Source organism: Lolium rigidum, chromosome 5, assembly GCF_022539505.1.
Source record: "Lolium rigidum isolate FL_2022 chromosome 5, APGP_CSIRO_Lrig_0.1, whole genome shotgun sequence".
In the NCBI taxonomy this organism is placed as follows: domain Eukaryota; kingdom Viridiplantae; phylum Streptophyta; class Magnoliopsida; order Poales; family Poaceae; genus Lolium; species Lolium rigidum.
The window spans coordinates 263,334,995-263,357,657 of record NC_061512.1 but is presented as its reverse complement, the minus strand read 5'-3'; the positions used below and the strand labels follow the sequence as shown (position 1 = coordinate 263,357,657).

Here is a 22,663-nt window from a genome sequence, read left to right as displayed (position 1 = left end):
CCTTCGGCTTCGGGCGGCAAAGGGTGATGATGTCGTTGGTCCTCGCCTACCGTGTTGGCTCGCGGATTGTGATGCGTGGTACATCTCGGTGTATGCGTCGTGTACTCTCCTTCACCTCGCGTTTGGGGACGACATACGGGGGACGCTGTAGGATTGAGCTCATCTCCAGTAGCCACACCATCTCGCCCTTCTATTTTCTTACATGGACGGCTCCAAGTTTATGTTGGTGATGTGTATGCATTGGAATGAAAAAATAGAGACATGTATTCACATATCGGTGTGTAGGACAATGTATGACTATTTGAATGTACATATACGTGTACTTCATGTACATATTTTAACTTGCGATTCAGGTAGGCAATTTGGGATAATTCGGCTCCTAATTAATGTTAAAATAAGCCAAAAGCTAGAAGCTTAAAGCAAAGCTAACTAAGCACCCAAAATTATTTGGGTAAAAAGCATGTTTACAATTGTTTTAGCCCAAAAGAGGCAATTTGAGGTGATTCTCTTAAACGTGGTAATTATATAGAAATAGGTTAGAAACAACTAATTTATTTTCAATCCGCACTTATACAATATCTTAAGCACCTACACATTTCACGAGGTAGCTCACAAACCGGCAGCTTCTCTAGCACTACACCTATAGCGGTACTTGGGGTTTTTCTCCGAATGTTTCCTTGGGCTTATTTTGCTACTAGAATTTTTGTGGGTATTAGTAAGAATAATTTTTTTGTATCAAAGCTTAACTTTTTTTACTTATTGCTAAAAGTATGTTTGGTACCTAGTATTGGGCTAGTTTACTTCATATTTTTCTCAAATTTTAGTGTATTCTTTTAGTCCCCTATGTTCTACTCTACCTAGTGAATTGATGATTGGATTTTGCTCATAAAATTCCAGTGTTAATAAAAAATAGAACAAAAAATAAATAAAATGGAATTTGTCTTTGTGCGAGACGTAACGGAACGTGGGGTACACGAAGAGCAAATAATCCAGGAAGATTATACTGAAGAAAAAAAAATCAGAAAAACGCTATCCTACTGCCCCTCGCGCGCCCGCTGCCTTCACGACCCATCATGGCGGCGGCGGCGGCGGCGAGGCGCGCCGCCACCGGCCTCTTCCCCCTGCTCCTCTCCTCGCCGCTCCGAGCTCGACCACGCTACAGAGAGTCCCTATTCCTGCCCGCTCTCCTTCGCCCCCGCCGCCTCTCTCCCCACTCCGCCAGGCCCTTCTTCTGCTCCGCGGCCCTTTCCTCCTCCACCACCTCGAACGGCGCGGTGGCCGAGAGGCCCCCGGACCTGCACCTGTACAACACGAAGTCGAGGAGGAGGGAGCCGTTCCGGCCGCGGGCGCCCGGCGGGGAGGTCGGCATGTACGTCTGCGGTGTGACGCCCTACGACGACAGCCACATCGGCCACGCCCGCGCCTACGTCGCCTTCGACGTCCTCTTCAGGTGCGTCCATTAGCGCTTCAGATTCGGCATTTGCTAATTTCGTTGCAGTTTCGATTTGCTCGTCTGTGTGTGTACCGGTGTGTTCGTGTGGGTAAAATGATGGAATCTGGAGACGATTTCGCAACTGTAAATGCAGCATTAATACTAGTACTAAATTTCTGTCAAAAAATACTAGTACTAAATTAGCTTTGAGACGCAAAAAATCTGTCATTTGGTTGTTACCAATGGGCACACATTTGTGATATAACCAGCTCAGGTTTCGGCAGTTCTGACAATAACACTACTTTTTTTTGGCGGGGAATTAACACTATATACTGGGCTGTAATGGTTCTGTTATTTGTCTAGCTATGGGATTATGCACCACTGACTGGTACTCGAAAACGCTATGTTTGCAATACCGCCATAGATCATGCATTGTTTTTTGTTTAGAATGTTTTTCCTGATAGGAGATAGAAAGAACTGTATATGCTTATCTTTTTTTCTCATGACATGTACTTATGTTCATGTTAGGTACTTGCGTTATTTGGACTACAAAGTACGCTATGTTCGGAACTTCACTGACATCGATGACAAGGTGATTTTTGGTTTGTTTCTCATACGAGTAATTCTGGTTTCTTAGTTTTTCTAGACCTGTTTTACCTGGAAAAGTAGAAAGAAAATTTAAACACGGACTGCATCTGCACAGGAAACCTGAGTTGCACTTCTGGAATTCTGTAGATAATCGCAAGAGCTAACCAATTGGGGGAAGATCCTTTTAGCTTGAGCAAAAGATACTCTGATGATTTCCTCTCGGACATGGCCAATCTTCAATGCCTGCCACCATCTGTGGAGCCCCGTGTTTCAGATCACATTGATCAGATTGTAAACATGATTAAACAGGTAAGCTGTACTTGTAGTTTGCCTCATTGGTGTCTTGTGTTCAGTACTTTACTTTATATTTGTACAGTTATTTTTTTGTTATTTTTGATTGTTTTCCTACTGCCTTTTGCAATAGCCTCATTAGGTGGATTTGGTTTCACATTTGGGTGAAATGTCCTTGTTTGACATACTCTTATCCAGACCAGTCGGGTGTTAGCATTATAATGTGCTGCTTTCAGGGAGCAGAGCATGGGTTCACTTTTAAGTGGGTTTTCATATTTGCCCTATAATAAAAATAGAATTCATGTACAAAGGTCATCCCTAGGTTGTTATCATGGCAACCTAATTTTCCATTCCGTTTAGTACACTCGTATCATCATTTATGTAAAGAATAACCACAGACGTCCCACATGTACATGGAAATCTTGGATGTGATGTGTCCTACATATGCTGCTGCCGGACATTGTTATTGTTGATAGGAGTTGTGGTGCTTATATAATATGCTTACAAAAATCCAAAATAAGTGGCACACTTCAAGTTCTCATATTTTCTGAGTGTCAATGTTGTCAATAATAGACTGTCTTTTCGTCTGGTTTTAACTTTCTTTTGTCCGCTAATTTTCTTGAACAGATCATAGATAATGGTTGCGCCTATGTAGTAAATGGGGATGTTTATTTCTCTGTTGACAACTTCCCTGAATATGGGAAGTTATCTGGTCGAAAATTAGATGATAATAGAGCTGGTGAAAGGGTTGCTGTTGACGAGAGAAAGAAAAACCCAGCTGATTTTGCTCTATGGAAGGTAATACACGTCCTCATTTCCATTATGCAGATTTTCTTGTGTCTGCTTTCTGAAAAGATGGTTAAGACAATTAGTTCAGCACCAAGTTAGTTGATTCTGTGTGAACTGTAGGCTGCAAAAGACGGGGAGCCATGGTGGGATAGCCCTTGGGGGCCGGGTAGACCAGGGTGGCACATCGAATGCAGTGCCATGAGTGCACAATATTTGGGCAATTCTTTTGACATACATGGTGGTGGGGAAGACCTGATATTTCCACACCATGAGAATGAAATCGCTCAAAGCTGTGCAGCATGCAGTGACAGCAGCATAAATTACTGGGTGCACAATGGTTTTGTCAATGTAAATGGCCAGAAAATGTCTAAATCGCTTGGTAACTTCATCACTATACGCAAGGTAATGGCTTGACTACTTTATTACTTTCTTTTCCAAATAAGTATACCCTGCTTTCTCAAATATTGCCAACCTTTTCAGGTTATAGAGCTGTACCACCCACTTGCGCTGAGGATGTTTTTACTTGGTACTCATTACAGAGCCCCGATCAACTACACAGTTGAGCAGCTTAATGTTGCATCAGATAGATTGTACTACACTTACCAGGTATATTCTATCGTAATGGCTTCATGCTATTGCTATGTTTTGCTACTATGTTCACATGAACTGCTTACAGGCCTAATAACAGTTTTTGCGTATACTATTGCTGGTGGGGTCTCTGTGGGTGTTAGGGTAGAACGGCATTAACAAGTAAAAGAACGTTAAGAGAATTTTGATTATTTTCTTATAATAAGCATGTGTACATATTCCAGAAGTGACCATCCTACTGAGAAAAGTAATTCCAGTAAACCTTAAAATGGCATGCACAAAAAGGGCACTGTTATTCTTAAGCCAATGTACTTGTGTATCTGGAGGTAAATTTAGTTACTTGTCTCACGAATTAATTAGACAAACTATGCTGTTGTCTCACGAATTATTTAGACACACTATGATTTCGGTACTAATTCGGCTGTACAACTGTCAATAGCTGAATACTCATTGCTCAACCTGGACTAGCTTATGAGATTGTCACTGGATCTTGTTATCCCAGTCAGAACTTTTGATCTGAACTTCTTCTGGCCTAGTCCGCCATAATCTGAAGAACTACTGCTTTCCTAAACTGATATTGTTTTATAGTTTGACTTATTTTTCCTGGCTATTTCGAAGTGGCGATATATCTGCCCAAAATTTGGAGTTGTTATTCCAGCCATAGTCTTGTCTCTCCTGCACATTGCCACTCCAGTGGCAAAGCCACGTTAAGGCTGTGTAGTCGACTTTTGAGCAAAACCTTTAAAGATAAGTAAAAAATCATGCACAAATTCACGAATTAATACAACATTTAGATAAAATATGAATAGCATTTCATTTATAATTGACATCACAGGTTTATACTTCTGGCACCGCCTGAATCGACAGTGTTGGTTTAACGTGAGTACAGCAGTAGTCGATGTGTGTGGGGCTGAAGTTAGTTAGTTTCTGTGTCCATGCCTGAGACTAGGAATGTGCCTCTTCTGCCTGACTAATCGTTACTTTTGACCGGTGGTGGCACTGAAAGTTACGTTTCACCATTCTTGTTATTTCATAGGGGATATTTCAGTGGGATTACTTGTAATTAGTGGACTTATGATGGATTATTTCCTATTCACAGACATTAAGGGATTGTGAAGTAAGTACCCAGCAGGACCAGAGCAACAGTGGTGATTCATTACCTTATACTACCACACAATGCATTGAGAAGCTTCACAGAGAATTTGAGACTTCAATGTCTGATGATCTACATACTACAGTGGCGCTAGCTGCTATTTCCGAGCCGCTGAAAGTAATGAATGATTTACTGCATACTCGTAAGGTAAAGTCAATGATAAACTTGTGGGGGTGCATACAGATACACTATTTAGGTATTCGCAAAAAAAGATACACTATTTAGGTAGTGTCTGTGTTCTAATGCAAAGGTACCTACTTGTCTTGACTTCCTTCTGGTGTTTGATCAGGGAAAGAAGCAGGAAAAACGTTTGGAATCGCTTTCTGCCTTGGAAGAGAAAATAAGAATGGTGCTTTCTGGTCTCGGCTTGATGCCTTCAAGTTACTATGAGGTGAGTGGCATGTTTTGTTAACAGAAAACACCTTGTTGGCTAACGTACTGCTTGTTCCGCTGAAGAACATCTTTTTCTCCTTTAGAGGACCATCATTCATCACTCTTATCATCTCTCCCAGTCGATATATTCTTAGTTCCATGTTCTGAACTGTAGCATTCATGCTGGTCATATAGATCCAACTCTGAAAACTGCTAAGCAGAGCTTGGTACAAGTAAATGCAGTGACGCTCACCTTTGAACCTTATTCATGATTGAGGATGCAAAGGGTTCCTCTGTTGAATAGCTCAGGAGAAACAATTCACGTCAGTACATCTGTTTGCTTGATATATATAAATTAAAGGGGATAACGAAATAAAATACAGTTAGTGATCGTTGTTTCAAGTTCTGAAGTCACTGATCTAACAATACAAGGCACGAAAAGATATAATGCAAGCGTAGTTTGTCACTTGTCAGTAAGCTCTAGCTGCATTTTGCACAATTAGATTCGAGTGGTCTTTTTTCGCTCCACTAACGGCGACCCTTGTGCTGCCAGGCCCTGCAGCAGCTGCGGGAGAAGGCGCTGCGAAGAGCGTCCATCACTGAGGAGCAGGTGCTGCAGAAGATCGAGGAGCGGACCTCTGCGAGGAAGGCGAAGCAATACGCGAGGTCGGACGAGATCAGGGACGAGCTGGCCGCCCTTGGGATCGCCCTCATGGACGGGCCCGACGGGACCGCCTGGAGGCCCTCCGTGCCGTCCTCCGAGCAGGCGGTGGTCGCCAGCAGCACATGACCAGCGCAACCCATGGGGTTGCCTGAGGGTCTTTGACAGTTTTGAGAAATTAATCAGCGGCTCATTTATTTTGGTTATCGACGTGTTTATGTTGTTCTGAAAGGTTGTCATGAATTTGAAAACATAGGAGCCCAGCTAAGTTAGCACACGGAGAGCTACATGGCTAAGTAATACGGAGAGCTACATAGATAAGCAACGACGGATTCGATTCGAAAGTAGCGGGAGGAAGGGACAGAAAGTAGTATAGCAGCTTCTCCGAAGAGACGGAAGGAGATCCTCGTCCTCCTTCCCTGCTCCCATCATCTTGCTTTCTCACGTATATATTCCCGTCCCCACCACATTCCGACCGACCTTCACTTCCTCATCTCTACTTCTCCCCCACATGCGTCGCCGGCGCTTCTCCGTGCAGGCGCTCCTGTGTCTGGCCTCAACATGGGCGCTGCTGGTCGCCGGCGGCGCGTCGGCGACGTGGTGCATCGCGCGCAGCGGGGCGCCGACGAAGACGCTGGTGGCGGGGCTGGACTACGCGTGCAGCCCGGCGGGCGGCGCCGACTGCGCGCCCATCCAGGCCGGCTCCGGCCTCTGCTTCCTCCCCAACACCCTCGCCGCGCACGCCTCCTACGCCTACAACTCCGCCTTCCAGCGCTCCGGCGCCGCGCCCGGCGCCTGCGACTTCGCCGGCACCGCCACCATCACCATCACGGACCCCAGTAAGTTCTACACACTCACTCGCAGAGCTTAGCTTAGCTTAGCTTGTTCCTTGCTTCTCTCTCACGCACACGCCTTGCTCACGCATGCATGCAATGCTGTCTCTTTCGCTTTTGCTTTCTTTGCTTCTAGTGTCGCTTTTGCTTTCTTTGCTTCGTTGGTAGTGGCGCGAATGCTTTTCTTTTTTTGACCCTCTGCCTAATTTGTGGAATCTCAGGTTTCTTTCTCGATGTTCTTATACTGGTAGTAGGGACAAATCGTGTGGTTTCTTTTTTTTAAAATTACAAACTTTAGTTTGCTTTAATCTGATTTGATAAGATAGGGTTCAAAACTCAAAAGCATTCTACTCGACATGGTGGTTCACAGACACTAGAGAAATAAGTCCCCCGGTTTACAGTCTGTTGATGCAGCAACCAAGAGAGCAGCCTTAGTAGACGTACTTTCCCTGTTCACTCATGACTCATGAGCAGTTGTTTGTGTTACATATATACTTCGTGTTTGTCTCGCCATGATTTGACTGTCATTTATCAAATATCCTGCTTATGAACAATGTACATACATTGCTTATTTTACCATGTTTGTAAACTCAGCTTTCGGGGCTATCTAAACCATGAAAAGGAAAAAAGCTTTGGGGTCTACTTCAGAATAATTTTGTTGTAGCCGTGTAGCTATCTGGAGCATTTGCTAACTTCTACTAATTCAATATTCTTTACATTTCAGGTTACGGATCATGCACATACCCTGCGTCTCCAAGGTACATCCCTCAGATAGTAATTGTTTCCATTCGTAGAATGACCTTGCGAGCATGCTGAATTTCGAGTTCATCGATTCATTCAGAACACGCGTTCTACAATCCGCTGCATCTAAAAGACTATAATCTTCAGAAGATGAAATTATAAAATGTCAATCATTTTCACAGGGTAGCTCTTGATCTTGGATATTCTGATTTTTTCCTATGCCCAACTCTTGTATATCGCACAATATTGTGAGATGTTTACTTAGGCTCTACGGTTGCTGAAATTCGTTGTACCAATCGTGTTCATATATGCAGGAGAATATTTTCACTGAAATAAAGGCTAATTTGCAAAATTGTAAAATAGAAAAGGCTGATTAGGCAATCAACATTATTACAACCGCCTCAATGCGAAACACAACTTTAATTAGTTTGAAGAATCAGGTTAGCTTGAAAAATAAACCCTAAATGGATGGATAGATAAAACTTAAGCACATCCATATTTGTAGGAAGACATGGACCTAAATTGTTGGAGGAATTCATTATAGTTAAATCCCGCATCAGTATGAACCATAATCTTATTTACTTTCAAGAGTCAGTTTAGCTTGAAAATAATAAATTCTACATGGATCAATGGACTAAACTTAAGGATTAAACTTAAGCATATGCATGTCTGTAGGAAGACATGGACCTAAACTTACGCATAGTCTGTGTTGGCTAATATTGCTAGGGATATTCAGTTCACAGTCAGAGCATGTGGTTGAAATTTAGTTGACATTATTTTATTTTATTTACTTTTAACCAAGGAAAAAAAATAGCGCGCTATAACAAAATAGCGTTGGCCGAAAAATATGCTATTAGCGCGCTATAGCACGCTATAACGCCGAAATGATGTAGTGTGGACTGTCTAAAAACGCTATAGCGTGCTATTAGCGCCAAAATAGCGCGCTATTTTTTTTCCATGCTTTTAACACATCAGCAAAGTTAAAATATTTCCTAAAAAGGCAAAGAAGAAATCAATTTATGCGAAAGGACAACAAAAACTGAGGCTAAAAAACATGCGCATTATATTTATAAATAAGAAACATTTGGATTTAATGTATTTATAAATAAGAAACATTTATATTTAATGCATTATATTTATATTTAAATAAGAAACATTTTGCGAAAAGTTCCATGATGTCATTCTATTATGTGCCCAAGAGAATCCAGTAAGAGACTAATGCTCATGATGACTTCTAATATGCAGCGCCGCCAGGTCACCAGGTTCAACCACATCTCGACCACCTCCGGGAACTAGCAACGACGATAGCAACCAACCTGACCTCGGCCCCGATTCTGAAGCTGAAACTCGCATTGCTGTGGGCGGCGCCGCATCCTTCATGTCTCTTGCCCTGTCCTGTTTCGTGTATCTGCACCTGCGGTGATGGTGGGCACTACGGACCGCGCGCATAGTTAGAGCATCAGAGTCGTGTTGTGAGAAAGCACCACATTTTTGTTTATGGGAAAATTTTAGTGATCAATGGTTAGCTGTTGTAACCTGCCTGTTCAAGCAAAAGGGCTAGAGTGGCAGATATTTCAGTTATATTGATTCAGTTGGATGTTCATTCAGGTTATGTGTTTGCGGTTTAATTTTGTTATCTCTTGTTTTCGAAGAATTACGCTGCAAACTGAGGAAATTCGCTTTCTGCATTCATATTAGTTTGAAATGTTACTCGTAGTTCTAAATAGCCGGCTATAACACTGCTATATCTATTTGAGCATGTTGGCGTCAAATAAAACCATGTACAATTGTCTTTTACAGCCCCATTTAGCTCTGCAATAGCCTCGCTATAGTTGTTTTGGAGTTGCGGCTATTTTTCATACCCAGCTATTTAAAACACTTGTTACTCCTTGTTGTACAAACACGACTGTCAAATTTTAGTGTGAAAATCAAGTTTCATTTTACAATACATATGATTGCAGGATGTACTTTGTTAGGTTCCTGCCTGGACTTTGGATTGAAGGGTTTTCAGCGGAGTACAATTTATTGGAAATTTTCCTAGGGTGCATTGTGAATTCTAGGACCGGATTTTAAAATTTGGAGAGTCTGATGCTTTACTCTGGGGTCTTCCAGACCCCTCTCTGCTTTATTTATTTATTTTCACCTAAATCTCATGTTCTTGCCAAACATTATCTACCACGTGCCCCTCAGACCATGTACTATGTTCAGGTGATGCAGACGAATGTTTTTTATTTGAAATTGGGGCCACATGTGATTCCACACACAGCAACAAAAAGCTCATTAAAACAAAGAAACATATCAGGTGACTTCTCGAATTGGTATTGATTTTACTGGTGGCAATGGCAAGTGTTGAAAAAGCATTCCGTGCGATGAGTCTATTGAAGAATAATCTCTTGAACTATGGGTTAGCGACATTCATTGAGCGGGCAATCTTCTTGCAAGTTAAAGGGGAGTATTTTCGCAAAAAAAAGGGGTAGTATACATTTTAGACTTTCTTGGCAATGTGAAGGCGTAGAGTAATTTCCTGTACAAGTAGAACTATTTCATCTTCGGTCTACTTGTATTGTAAGTTCCGCTACTTTGGACTTATTTCCCCAACTTATTGTGCTGCGAGTCTTTTCGCAGTATATGCGGTAGTTTTCGCAAGCTTTGTATTGTATGTTGATGCTGATGTCAATTCTTTTTCCGATGTGTTAGAACCTTCGAACCGATGCTCGGGTACGTGTTGAACCGACTCGTTGGTGCATTTGAACCACTTTTGTTGCACATAGTGGATGAACGGTCTTCCTGAAATTTTGGCCGCGGTAAGAGCATCCCCACTCGTTGGCGCTCCCCACGCCCAAATCCGGCGAAATTTTCGTCCGGATTGGAGGAAGATTTGGCGTGGGGAGGAGTAGTTTCCCAGTCGTGTGCTCCCCAAGCGGCGTTTCTCGGAAAAAAAGAGCATGGCTCGGGGAATCCGGACGAAAGAGGAGACACGTGGGCGTGGACGGTTGGTTTAGCTTCATCCGGAGTCCCCGGGAGACCCCTGGGAAACCGAGGATGGCATGGGGAGTCCGGACGAAAATAGGCTCAAATCCGGACCAAAACGAGGAACCGGGGGCCTGACTGGGCCGTTTTTCGCCGTCCGGATAAAAAAAAGTGGCCGTGGGGGACTCTGTGGGGAGACGAGTGGAGATGCTCTAACAAATGTATTCTGCAGTACAACATTTTCCTAGAAAGCTTGGCAGAAAGAAGAATATACCTGTAGGCATCTCGCTCTGTTTCCTACTCCTAGCTGCCAGCCAGAGATAGCAAGCCGCGGGCTCCAAGGAGGCAACGATTTCCACGTGGCCGCCGCTGACACGCGGGTCCCGGCCCCGCACGTCGGCGGCTGGCGGGCCGCGGCAGCCACACGCTCGTCGCCGTCCCCTGGCAGCTTCAGAAAACTTCAGACTTGCTCCGCTGCTCATGGCCGCTCGTTCCCCGACCTCGCCGCGTGTCCTCCTCCCCTCCTCCCCTCCAAGAGCCCACCGGGAATTTTCGAACTCCGCAGCACGACACGTCTCCAGCAGTCATGGCGATGGCGGCATCCTCCGCGCTCCAGCAGCCGGACCGCTGCCGCCTCCTCGCGCCGCTCCGGCGGCGGCGCCAGGCCCACCACCTCCTCCGCATGCTCCCGCCGCCTCTGCTCGTGCCCCCGCGCTGCCGGCGCGGGGCCGTGAGGTTCTCCTCCGGGGACGGCGGGGGCAAGGGAGGGTCTGCGGGCGCCGTCGAGAAGCGCTCGGTTCCGGCTCCAGTTCCGGAGGCGGCGAAGGAGAAAGGGGGTGAAGGGGCGGAGGAGGTGGAGGTGGCCGTGGCCGTGGACGAGCGGAAGCTGGAGCTGAGGTGGCCGCCGTGGGAGGGGCTGCCGGAGCGGTACAGGCTCATGGGCGCCACCTCCCTCGCATTCGTCATCTGCAACATGGACAAGGTGCGCCTCTATCCTCCTTCTGCTGCACCCACTCCCCTTAAAATCCGGCCGCCGCTGGCGCTGTCTGCTGCTACGGCGCTGCTTATCTACTTCTGCTCGATCTGACCGGAGCCGGAGCAAACAAACGCCACCATGTTGTAAGCTGAACGAGCTGCTTCTGGTCTCTGAGGCTTGCTTCGTAAATCAGAGAAACGGAACACGAGTTCAAACTGGAGTACACGGGGGTGCTGTGCTGTGCACTGGATTTGGGTACCGCTGTTCGTCGGCTCTGCAATTGGCCGATCGCGCGCAGGCCAAGTTGAAATCGCATTATTGTTTGAGAAGATGATTAAGAGAAATGCTGCCTTGTCCGGCACTTGTCTAAATGTTACCCTGATGTCGTGATGTGGTCATGATGGCAGCGAGTGGATTCACTACTGCCTGCGACCGCGAATCTGCCATGCTAAATGCCTTCACAACTTCAGATATTGTAGCCATGTCTTCCTTTGGGTGATTTCCTTTGGCTGGCATACATACAAACAGAGACAACATAATATGACAAACTTTACATTAGAGCATCTCCACCGGCGACCCCCAAATAGTCGCCGGCAAGAGCGCCGGCACTGCATCCTCTATTTAGGGATGTTGTTCTCACACCGGCGCCCCCAATACGGCGGCCGGCTAGCATGTTTTGAGCAGAAATTTGGTGCCGGCGCCCCCAATCGAAGCCCTTAACATAGGGATCCTTTCGGGAGTGCCGGCGCTTTTATTGGGCTCCAAAACATGCCGGCGCTTTTTGGGGAGCGACGGTGTGGGTGTTTTCTCTCACTAGAATCCCAATAGAGCTATTGGGAGCTCTATTGGGAGCGCCGGTGGAGATGCTCTTACGGCTACTCGTTGCAATAGTCCTCTCATGACTCTGCTTAATGTTAATGCCATATCGAACATGGTGTTACGGTTAGAAAACATTTCTGCCACTCCTGTGCATCTGCGGACCAAGTTATGTATGTTTGATTCCGAAAGACACACCGGGTGGAGAGCTCGTAGTCCTTAATGTAGTGTTGACATGCTGCAGCTATTTACTTGTAGATAGACAACCGCTTATGTGGATAATTCGATTTTATCTCATCAAGAATTTCTGCTGCTCTGGTTTTCCAGGTTAACTTGAGTGTTGCGATTATTCCAATGTCGCACCAGTATGGCTGGAACTCGTCGACCGCTGGCTTAGTTCAGTCGTCCTTCTTCTGGGGTTACGCTTTGAGTCAACTACCTGGGGGTTGGCTCGCGAAACTGATTGGTGGAAGGTTTGTTTGGGGTAACCAAACCTCCTTTACTTATTTTCATACAGTTACACAGTTAGTTATGTTTGATTTCACGCCCGCAAATACGTTTTCCAACTTATAGATATGGTTATCATCGGTGGCTGCTGGCCATGATGAAATGATAGTTATTTCTTCCTCTCCTGTGGCATAATGTTGGGATATCTAACTTAAAATATTCGTTCGTATCATGGAAAATTGGAAATAATCTTGTCCAGCGAGTATAGTAGGTAGGAAAAGAAAAGCAAAAGAGCATTATGAACTATGTTGTGCTAAATGATAGAATGTGATTTGTGAGCTGTGCGCATTCTTTTCACCTCTTTGCGGGTTGCAGATTGCTTATTTTACCATCGAAATTAAAATGTTCGTTAACTTATTAGCCACAAAAATTCAAAAGCAACACCCAATAGTAGATTGATTCAAAGATAATTCCAAACTCTCCGACCTTCGGCGTCTCTTCCATAATTGACAGGAATATCTTATTTTACTAGTACCATGCGTATTCTTCATTTATCAATTGTTATATTGCATTGCTAAGTGTTGTTATCTCATTTCTAATTGTAGGACAGTGCTTAAGGTTGGTGTTCTCGCGTGGTCTTTGTCCACTGCTGTTATTCCTGCTGTAGCAGGATTTATGCCAGGACTTGTGCTATCAAGGATTCTGGTATGCGTCTACTCACTAACTAGTCCTGATACTTGTTCAGAGATGATGTGCTACATTATTCTGATTTCATGTTTGTCTTAAGAACGCAAATCCTTATAAAAGCATGCTTTGATCCAAGAGTGGTGGTTGTCATTTGGGTTAAGCCTTCTATGTATTTTGAGCAGCATGACAATTAGCATAAATTGTGCTTTTTATGGAAAAACATTTTGTCAACAGTACTTTTTGCGAATGATTTGTTAACATCATTTCTGTTAATGTTAGGATTGCTATATTCTTTAAGTATGCACATTTTCAGGTGGCAGATGTACCATATTTACATAGGGAAACATGCCTTTTGTGTAAATATCTGCCCCTTTGCCTCAGCAAATAAACCACCCATAATTATTGCAATACCTAAATATTAACCTAGGTTTTGGAGCATTCATGTGTGATGGAAATATCTTGCTTATTATCACATATTCATGTCAGTACAATGGGAGTGTTCCTTGTGATACTTTAATGTATTTATTGACTTTGTATTTATTTCTTTTTAACTGTGTTGCTATGGTAGGTAGGTATTGGAGAAGGTGTCTCACCATCAGCCGCTACAGATTTAATTGCAAGGTAAGAACAAATATATATTTTATTTAGAAGCAGTCCTACTGTTTTCAGTTACTTAATGCTAATTTGGTTCTCATGTATCATTTTATAAATACTCTGTATCATTTTCTCTTTTTCTAAATGATGGTGAATATTGTGGTTATGCACTCTACCAAAATGTTTATTGGGATTGTTTTTGCAATGACTATTCTAGTGTTTAGATGGATTCTCTTGTATCTACATGTGCAGAATCAGGGTTTGTGGCTGTATTCTCCACATTATTTTATCAAATATTACTCCGTTCCGAAGCTTTCCAACAAGGCTTATATTTCGGAACGGAGGTTACTACCATTGATTATGGACTTTCTATGACGTGCCATTATTCATAATTTTTTCAATGGTTCCGTTGACATTGTCAGGGATATAATGTAACTTCTATGTTGAAATGATTATTAAATAAACAGAACTGTCTATTACTTAATATGCATGAAAGGAAACCCAATGGAAAACTACCTTATCTCCCTGCTGTGGTTATAGCGAGTAGAACTGACACTGATCCCTAGTAGAATATGGATCAAAGAAATTAGAGTATCATGATTCTCATACACTATTATTCCGTGTTTAACTGCTATGGCTGCACATGCAGGACCATCCCAATTCAAGAAAGATCAAGAGCGGTTGCTGTTGTTTTTGGTGGCTTAAGCTTTGGAAGTGTCTTAGGGTATGTGTTTTCAGATATTTTTGTTGGTAATACGTATATAACTGTGCAACTTTCACATGGTTTCTGCTGAGGGTGTGATGACTATGCTGCTTTGAACGCAAGAAAGTTGCATCTTTTCGGAAACCCTGATAGCTATCGGACCTTAATATCCTGATTGATATTTTGCTTGTTTCTCAAACAACATTGAGTCACATTCTTTCTGTATGACAGTATCACTACACAACTTAATTACTTGTCTACTGATAATATTACAGTTATCTGTTCGCCCCTCCCATTATTCAGAACCTTGGCTGGGAGTCCGTCTTCTACATATTTGGTCTTCTTGGAGTTATTTGGTAAGCAAACATTTCTACGAAGTTCATAACAGATTATTTCTTCTAGCTTAACTTTATTTTTTATTTTATCTGCAGGTGTATAGGGTTTGAATCTATAAAAGAATTGCAATCAACTGACAGTGAAGACAACATACTAAGTAAGTGTGCATCTATCTTTATTTCCACGAAATACCTCCGTCTTTATGCGTCTCGACCACCATGACAGATATTCTCTGTCCAAATTCACATTTAATGTTATTGTCTGTTTATAAAATAAAAAGAACTTCGGCTTGCAGGTTTAGCCGAAGGAATCATATTGTGGCCTTAATTCTATAATATGTGAAATTCACGTGCGGATACTTGGCTTCTTTCGTAAGGACACATTACATATCTAGTGCAAATCATAGCTTAGTTCAGTAATGCAAATTAACTTGAAAATTTCTGAAAATAAAGAGAGTGGAGCAAATAGTTACCCATACTACTACTATCATTTTTATCTTTGAATTTCCATTTGGATGAGCGGGTTCGTGTGTTGGATATGCTCTCTTTTGGCATTACTATCCTTTTATATAACACAGGCCTATTTTGAAGTTTAGATCTTAATTATTCAGTAGGTACTTGATTTTAGTCAATTTCAAGTTAATTTTCTGTACTAACCAATGTGTCATGATTATACCTAGAGTATGGTTTGCACTAGATTTATCCCTTTAATACATTATCATAAATAGTTTCCAATAAGCTGGGTATTGAGTATTTTTTGAGCTTACGCGTATCTACTGGCTAAATATTTGGCAGTTATGACTTTCAAAGTTTTGTAACTTTGTGACAGATATTTGGCAGTTATATCTGTGCAATTTGGTACAAAATTTCAAAAAACTGAAACACCCAAGAAATCCACCTCCTTGCAGATATTGAACAGTCTCCTACTGGATCCAATGGTCTTATCTCATCACCTGTGTCTTTCAAATCATCGGACCCCTCATTGGAAGAGATGAAAGACTCGATAAAGGTTAGCATGTCGCATAACGTCTTGTTAATGTATTAGAGATATGTTTGGGGATCAAGTTAAACTATTTCCAAGCTGTGACATTGATGAAAAGGTTGCACAATAAAGATAGAACAACTAATATGATCTAGTTTTTTGTAAGATACACCAAGCAGATGAGCAATATATCTAATGATTTGGGAAAAAAATCAGTCCATTAAAAAGGAAAGTGTTGGTTGCTAGAGTGTTTCAAATTGGGAAGTTCGAGTGGGAAACTGGGAACTGTTTGGTAGTAAAACTGCTAAGAGTCTTCTCAATTGGTTAGACTCTGTGCAGCACTATCTGAACTACTGCTGGTGTAGGTTTTGTGCAAGCCTCTGGTATTCAATTTGTTGGAATGTAATTCACTACTGATCACTTTTACCTAGCATTCTTAATTAGTTTATGATATGTCTAGGCTAGCCAGTAGTGTTCTGCTATACTGCTAGTTCCGCTGTGCAGTGCTTGTCATCTACTCCCTCTGTTCACTAATATAAGACACTTTAGATATTTTAAAGTGGACTAGATACAAATTAAAATGAGTGAACCTATACACTAAAAGTAGACTAGATACAAACTAGTGAATCCAAAAAAGAGCTTAAACGTCTTATAAAAGAGAACGGATGAAGTATATCCTGGGGCTGCATAGTATAAAGTTTATACCATAAACACCAATGTAGACTTCAGTAGGGTTGCAGATGTATGTCCAGTGTACTTAAATGATATCATTTGTAAAAGATCTGATAACCGATTTTTAACAACTGTTTCTTTCAGATAAGGATTTTCTTTACCTGTATCACATGGCCAGCTTGGTGTAACTGTAGCAAACAATTATGTATGTGTTAACTTTTTCGATAAAGGGAATATATTAATATCAAAAGATACATGTATGTGTTAACTTATTTGATGTTATAAGTAAAGAGTTGAGCCTCTCTTTATCGTCAGACTCGTATAAAGTACATGCTGGTCTTTCCCTCACCTGGCAGCAGTTCAACAGCAATGCTTTGATCTAATTCAACTAGCTGTGGATTTAGTTTGTAACTCCCAGTAAGAATTATGTGTGAAAATCTTGGTAATTGGTTTATTTACACATGTCACTGATATAGCAAGTTCAACCTTTGTGTTGTAGGATGTGCCTTGGAGGGAATTTTTCAAAAGCAAGGCAGTGTGGGCCATGATATATGTTCACTTCTGTGGAAGCTGGGGGCACTATACTTGTTTGTCTTGGCTCCCGACATACTTTAGGTTTGTCACCTTGCATATTTGTTTTGTCACTTTTAGATTAAGTGTCGCTGCTTTGTTATAATGAATAGTTCATCTTAGTTGGGCACACCTGTTTGTTGAGCTATTCAACTTTTTCTGCTATTATGGAGATTGAGGTTCTTGGTTTTTGTATTATTGTTGGAAGTGATTGGGTCTTTATTGTTAAATGACAATCTTCTTCACATTTTATATGGAAGACTTCCTTACATGTGCACACTTATTACTAGTTCATTTCAAATTTCTGAAAGTGGATTGACTTCAATCAAGATCGGAGGACCAACCAAAATTTGGATAGAAAGCTTCTACATTTGACTTCCATAACTTCTGCTCAAGTTGAAATTTCTTTGGAGAGAATGCTCAAGTTGAGATTGGACATGAAAATTATCAGTGTGCTTGCCTTATAGTATAGATTTGTTGGTACACGTCAGTCTAATAGTATGTTTTCTGTTTTATGCTCTAGAGTCTACTAAAATGTTTGGAGGGATACGATAATATTTCTATATGTTCAGCACATTATGTCAAATATCTATAATAATTGCATTCCGTGTTTATAATAATTGCATTCTCGTGCAGTGAGGAGCTAGACTTGAACTTGACAGAAGCTGCTTGGGTACGTTTCCGTAGAATTATAAGAAGACACTTGTACTCCCTTGTGTTGAAACCCTCATACCCCTCCTCACTGTGATAATGGCCTGTCCTTGTCTTACATTCACAACTTCTGCTCCAGTCTCATGTATAGCTTATGAATTTCCATATTTGCTGTAGGTTTCAATTCTTCCCCCGTTAGGCTCAATGATCATTACATCTATTGCAGCACCTTTTGCAGACAACTTGATATCAAGTGGAGTTGACACCACAAAGGTAAAATGGCCTTGAAGATGAAAACAGTCTGCTTGTTCTTGTTTTAGTTGATTTGTATTCGAGGATCCTGTATGGTACCTCATCGAGTAATTAAGTTTGTAAAGGCTGAAACCCAGATGTTATCTTTTCACAATATCAGCTTTCATTTTTTTGTGTGCATAAAGTAAAGCATATGTTGCAGAAAAACGAAGTCTAAGCTCTTTAATTTCTTTTGTAGGTACGAAAAATATGTCAAACAATTGCGTTTCTGTCACCTGCAGCTTTTATGATGCTTTCCTCTGTGGATCTTGGACTGCCTCCCTGGGTAATCGTGGCTTTCCTGACAAGTGGCTTGGCACTCTCTAGCTTCGCATTAGCAGGTCATGTTGGTAAACTTGCACTGGATTTCTATTTCCCCAATATTTGAAAGGTTCAAATCTAACATTCTAAATGTTTCGGTCCACAATCAGGCCTTTATTGCACCCATCAAGATATATCTCGTGAATACGCAAGCATTCTCCTTGTAAGGCATTGAACTTATATCTTTCTTCTTACTTTTTTTCCATTAATGTTCTAAGAAAGGAAAGGAAGAGAAGAAAAGGAAATTCCTATGCCTGATTGCTTAAACAATGTCTGATGCTATGTTTGGCCTGTTTGGAGGCATTCAGATTTCTATCATTTTGATTTACTGGAAACAAAATCTTGAAACTTCAAAGGAAATATCCCTCATCCTGCAGAACCTTTTATTTTGATAATCTCTGTGCTTATCTCATCAAACAATGGTTGCCGCCTTTGTATTTCAGGGAATCACAAACACTGTAGGGGCTGTGCCCGGAATTGTTGGTGTTGCGCTGACAGGCTATCTCGTTGACACGACTCATTCTTGGAGTGTATGCTTGCCGATACCAAAATCTAATCCATCTTTATATTCTATACTTGTCTTTCATGAATCATCATTCTAACTCTAAGAATGGTTATTGTTTCTTCTGCGTGCAGATGTCTCTCTTTGCCCCTTCAATCTTCTTTTACTTAACTGGTACCGTGGTCTGGTTAGCATTCTTCAGCAGCGAGCCCCAGGATTTTAACAAGTCAGCATTGGATTCGTTAACAGAAAGTAATCAGTAGTTACTCACTGGTTCCGTTTCCTGGAAAGGATCATTTGGAAGGATATTTCTCAGAGTTTAGTTCGCCCTGGACAGCAAATTTATGGAGCTCCTGGGCGCTAGATCAGTAGAATTTTAGTTGCCAGGAGGAGACTGGTAGGAACAAGTAGACTGTAAATGTACATGCAACGGGTATTTTCTGCCATACTATATTGTAGAGATCTCTGTATATTGTATAGGCCTTGTTGTAGTGAATTTTCTGTGTATGTTCTGGCACAATTTTGGAATGGAGGTGCCTGTCACTGTTTTCCATTATAAGGAGTTGCCTTGTCCCATTCAGAAATTCAGAGATGAACTGGAATGTATGTAGAGTTTGGCAAAGAGATTTAACATCCTTACATTTTTTATGTTTTCTTGTAACTTGGATAAGAGAGATAATAAAAATGGAAATGTCGCTAATTTTCTCATTCGAGTGTTTTTTTTTTGTTGTAATAGTTTTGAGCGGGTTTGACATGTATTCAGGTTTGATAAAATCCCATCTAAAAACAAAAAAATTCCCACTAGTTCTCTCCAAATTGCTCCAATCCACATAGGGAGGGGGTTAACCGAACAGGTTAAGATATAAGTTTCACTTTGAGAGCAAACACTGAAATTTAAGTTGGTAGACTGTGTTTGGCAAAGAAAGCACATAAATTTAAGTTGGTAGACTGTCTGGCAAGGAAAGCAAAGTTCCTCCCAATTCAAGGTTCTTCCAACAGCCAGTTCCTAAGGCTGACAGCCTTTGTGCAAAGAATAAATAATCATTTCAGCCACATACACAATCAGGAATCTGTGGAGTCAAACTCAAAAGCAAATGGTGGCTGACAAGCACATATGTGACACACTTGGCGACCACGCCAGAGCAACAAGAATTAGATTGAATGCATAACGAGGTATGACAACTCCAATAACAGAACACAGCAAAGTTAAGACTACATGCACAACTGGCCAACACAAGAGATAGCATCAGAGTTTCAACATTCTCCTACCCTATGAGACCCGACAACCAAAGCCACAAGCTACACAGGTCGGCACCAGACCTGCCAAATCATCATCTAAACAGGCAGACAGCTAACAGATACTGAAAGGACAGATGCAGCAGCTAGACAGATCATTTCTTCTTCTTGGATGGGGGCTGGTCCTCATCTTCCTCCTCCTCTTCATCCTCGTCTTCATCCTCCTCATCATCATCATCGTCCTCTCCGTCCTCACCATCTTCATCATCATCGTCATCGCTTCCCCCTTCACCATTGGCCTCAGGGTCAGCTTCCTCATCATCATCGTCATCCTCACCCCCTTCTTCACCCGAGAAATCCTCCCCAGCATCATCATCGTCAGCGTCAGCATCGCCAGTTTCATCATCCTCATCTTCATCATCGTCGTCATCATCATCTGACCCATCCTTGTTCTCCGGGACAGTTTCAGACTTGATTCTGCCAAATTGCCTTCAAATATTGAAGTGTATATAAACCAGTCAGCAATAGGAAACAGTAAATTAGAGTTAAAGCCATGCAGAATAAAGTGATGAATTTACTTACTTGATAATTTCTTGCTGGTCTTCGCTGAAGATATCTGCTCCGCTGTTTACAGCTTCCATCTAAGAAATGATTCAAGTCAGTCAGACCAACAAAGGAAGATATGTATATAGTAGGAAATAAAGTATTTCCATATAACGAGCAGTGAAGTGTCAAACAAATCGATAAAATAAATGCCTATATACAGTGTATTCAGTCAGAAGCAGAAATTAATGCAGTATCAGCAGAAATCCATTAGTATGCAGAACAAGACCACCACACTATACTATTGACAGAGTTTCCATTTAATTCCATGGCTGCGCTGCGCAGTAGAGATTTTCATTGAATTAGTCCAGGGGCATCCATCCGTAAGGATCTCAAGTTTCCCGCGCAGAATTTTAATTAAATTAGTTCAAGGGCTTTCCATAAAAGCTAATTTCCGACAGTTTCCACCCCAAGACTTTCCTTGTAAAGGACACAATCACAACAACTTTATGGAACTTAATAAAACACTACTCAAAATCTAATTCCAAACCCAATCTGTTTCCATATATAGGTATATGGTGAGTCCCGTACGATGATTGTTACGATACTAACCCTGCTGGTAACCTTTTCACAGCATTTACTGCTCTATCCAAAACAGTGCACAATGAAAAATTCGCTTCCGTGTCCGAATACCATTCGGAAACGAAACTAAAATTTGTGCTCCCAGAACAATACACAAACGGAGTCTGTCCTGGTGACAAAAGTTAAAGGTAATCGTGGTCTACAACTGGTAAAACACAACAATGATGTTGGCCTCTACTTAGCACAGCGTATTTTCCCTATGATTCCCACTTCCGATCAAAGCTTCGATGGTAAAATACAACAATGATATTGGCCTCTACTTGGCACAATGTATTTTGCCTATGTTTTCCACTAGCAAACAACCCTTCCCCGCTCAAACTGCCCAGATCTGCCAGATCTACTCACGGTGACCAACCCAGGAAACAAAATAACCATTGTTTCGCAGTAGAGAAAACCTAGAATGGCCTAGACATCAGAGGTCCTGAGGATACATACCCAGATCTACAAGCTAAATTGCCCAGATTCCTACGGTCAACCCCTCTAGCAGAACAAAAATACACCATGCCTAACAAAAAAAATTCAGCGCTACAACGAGTCAACGAGCATTTCTACCCAATCCTACCAACAAACTACAGTAACAAGTAAAACAGCACAGGAACGTGGTACACCAACAGGGCTCTGGAGGGGGCCAACTCACCGCGAGCGCGAGAAGAGCCAGCAGCCTCTGCGCGGCCACCACGGCCGTCAACGCCGCGGGCAACTCCACCACCACCATCTCAGTCCCGCGCGCCGCCGCCGTCGCCGCCATCTCTGCACGGAGAAATCGAACAGATAAGCGCCCGGAACCGGCCAAATCTGGGTCCGCGCTCGGCCCGGAACCCTAGGGGAGGAGGATGACAGGCCGTACCTCTGGTCTGCTGCAGCGCGCGCCGGAGAGGAGGGAGGAAGGAGGAGCGGATAGAGGAGATGCGGGCGTGCGCCGGATTTCTTGGGGCGGAGGCTTTAATAGGTGGGCGGGGCTAGGGTTTTGGGCTCGGCGGCGGGCTAGGTTTTTCGCTGCGGCTGGCGGGTGGGGCCCGGCTGGAGCCGACGGCGGCGATCCGCTCGAGACGGCAGGCGTCGGGCGAGCCCCCTCACGATTCGTGCGGCTGAGAGTGACTCCACTGTCTGCCCGTTTGGCTTCTGCTGCTGCTGCCTGGTTGGAGCCTAGCTGGGCTGCTGGGGCTGCCACGCTGGGCCCACATGGCAGGGAGTTCTTTGGTTGTGTTCAATTTTTTTAAGAGATTCTTTGTTCATGTTCATGATTGGCTGTAGTCTAAGCTCAATTGTTTTTTGGA

General features: G+C 42.6%; 4 protein-coding genes across 5 annotated transcripts; 3 read left to right on the top strand and 1 right to left on the bottom strand.

Annotated features, from left to right (window-relative positions):
* The first annotated feature begins 1,039 nt into the window (after nucleotides 1-1,039).
* Nucleotides 1,040-6,203, top strand: LOC124653151 (cysteine--tRNA ligase CPS1 homolog, chloroplastic/mitochondrial). 2 transcript variants are annotated; one of them, XM_047192214.1, is made up of 9 exons: nucleotides 1,040-1,450; nucleotides 1,961-2,024; nucleotides 2,168-2,329; nucleotides 2,939-3,109; nucleotides 3,221-3,502; nucleotides 3,581-3,706; nucleotides 4,788-4,988; nucleotides 5,131-5,232; nucleotides 5,767-6,203. In XM_047192214.1, the coding sequence occupies exons 1-9, from the start codon at nucleotides 1,074-1,076 to the stop codon at nucleotides 6,001-6,003; spliced, it is 1,722 nt and encodes a 573-aa protein (XP_047048170.1). In that variant the 5' UTR covers nucleotides 1,040-1,073; the 3' UTR covers nucleotides 6,004-6,203. The 2 variants fall into 2 exon arrangements, with proteins under 2 accessions (XP_047048170.1, XP_047048171.1); XM_047192215.1 differs by lacking the exon at nucleotides 1,040-1,450 and having other exon boundaries at nucleotides 2,136-2,329.
* A 182-nt stretch (nucleotides 6,204-6,385) lies between these two features.
* On the top strand, nucleotides 6,386-9,076 carry LOC124657573 (PLASMODESMATA CALLOSE-BINDING PROTEIN 3-like). Its single transcript, XM_047196102.1, has 3 exons — nucleotides 6,386-6,713; nucleotides 7,432-7,465; nucleotides 8,694-9,076. The coding sequence occupies exons 1-3, from the start codon at nucleotides 6,386-6,388 to the stop codon at nucleotides 8,869-8,871; spliced, it is 540 nt and encodes a 179-aa protein (XP_047052058.1). The 3' UTR covers nucleotides 8,872-9,076.
* A 1,926-nt stretch (nucleotides 9,077-11,002) lies between these two features.
* LOC124651883 (probable anion transporter 5, chloroplastic) lies at nucleotides 11,003-19,524 on the top strand. The gene is made up of 15 exons (XM_047190901.1): nucleotides 11,003-11,400; nucleotides 12,538-12,683; nucleotides 13,263-13,362; nucleotides 13,913-13,965; nucleotides 14,588-14,662; nucleotides 14,917-14,997; nucleotides 15,073-15,134; nucleotides 15,885-15,985; nucleotides 17,130-17,245; nucleotides 17,837-17,873; nucleotides 18,029-18,124; nucleotides 18,342-18,483; nucleotides 18,574-18,626; nucleotides 18,907-18,993; nucleotides 19,100-19,524. Exons 1-15 carry the CDS (start codon nucleotides 11,005-11,007, stop codon nucleotides 19,226-19,228), a joined length of 1,674 nt encoding a protein of 557 aa, XP_047046857.1. The 5' UTR covers nucleotides 11,003-11,004; the 3' UTR covers nucleotides 19,229-19,524.
* Nucleotides 19,525-20,109: 585 nt separating this feature from the next.
* LOC124653174 (protein bfr2-like) lies at nucleotides 20,110-22,109 on the bottom strand. The gene is made up of 3 exons (XM_047192241.1): nucleotides 22,024-22,109; nucleotides 20,784-20,842; nucleotides 20,110-20,690 (listed from the first exon to the last, which is right to left on the bottom strand). The coding sequence occupies exons 1-3, from the start codon at nucleotides 22,099-22,101 to the stop codon at nucleotides 20,357-20,359; spliced, it is 471 nt and encodes a 156-aa protein (XP_047048197.1). The 5' UTR covers nucleotides 22,102-22,109; the 3' UTR covers nucleotides 20,110-20,356.
* Between the last annotated feature and the right edge of the window lie 554 nt (nucleotides 22,110-22,663).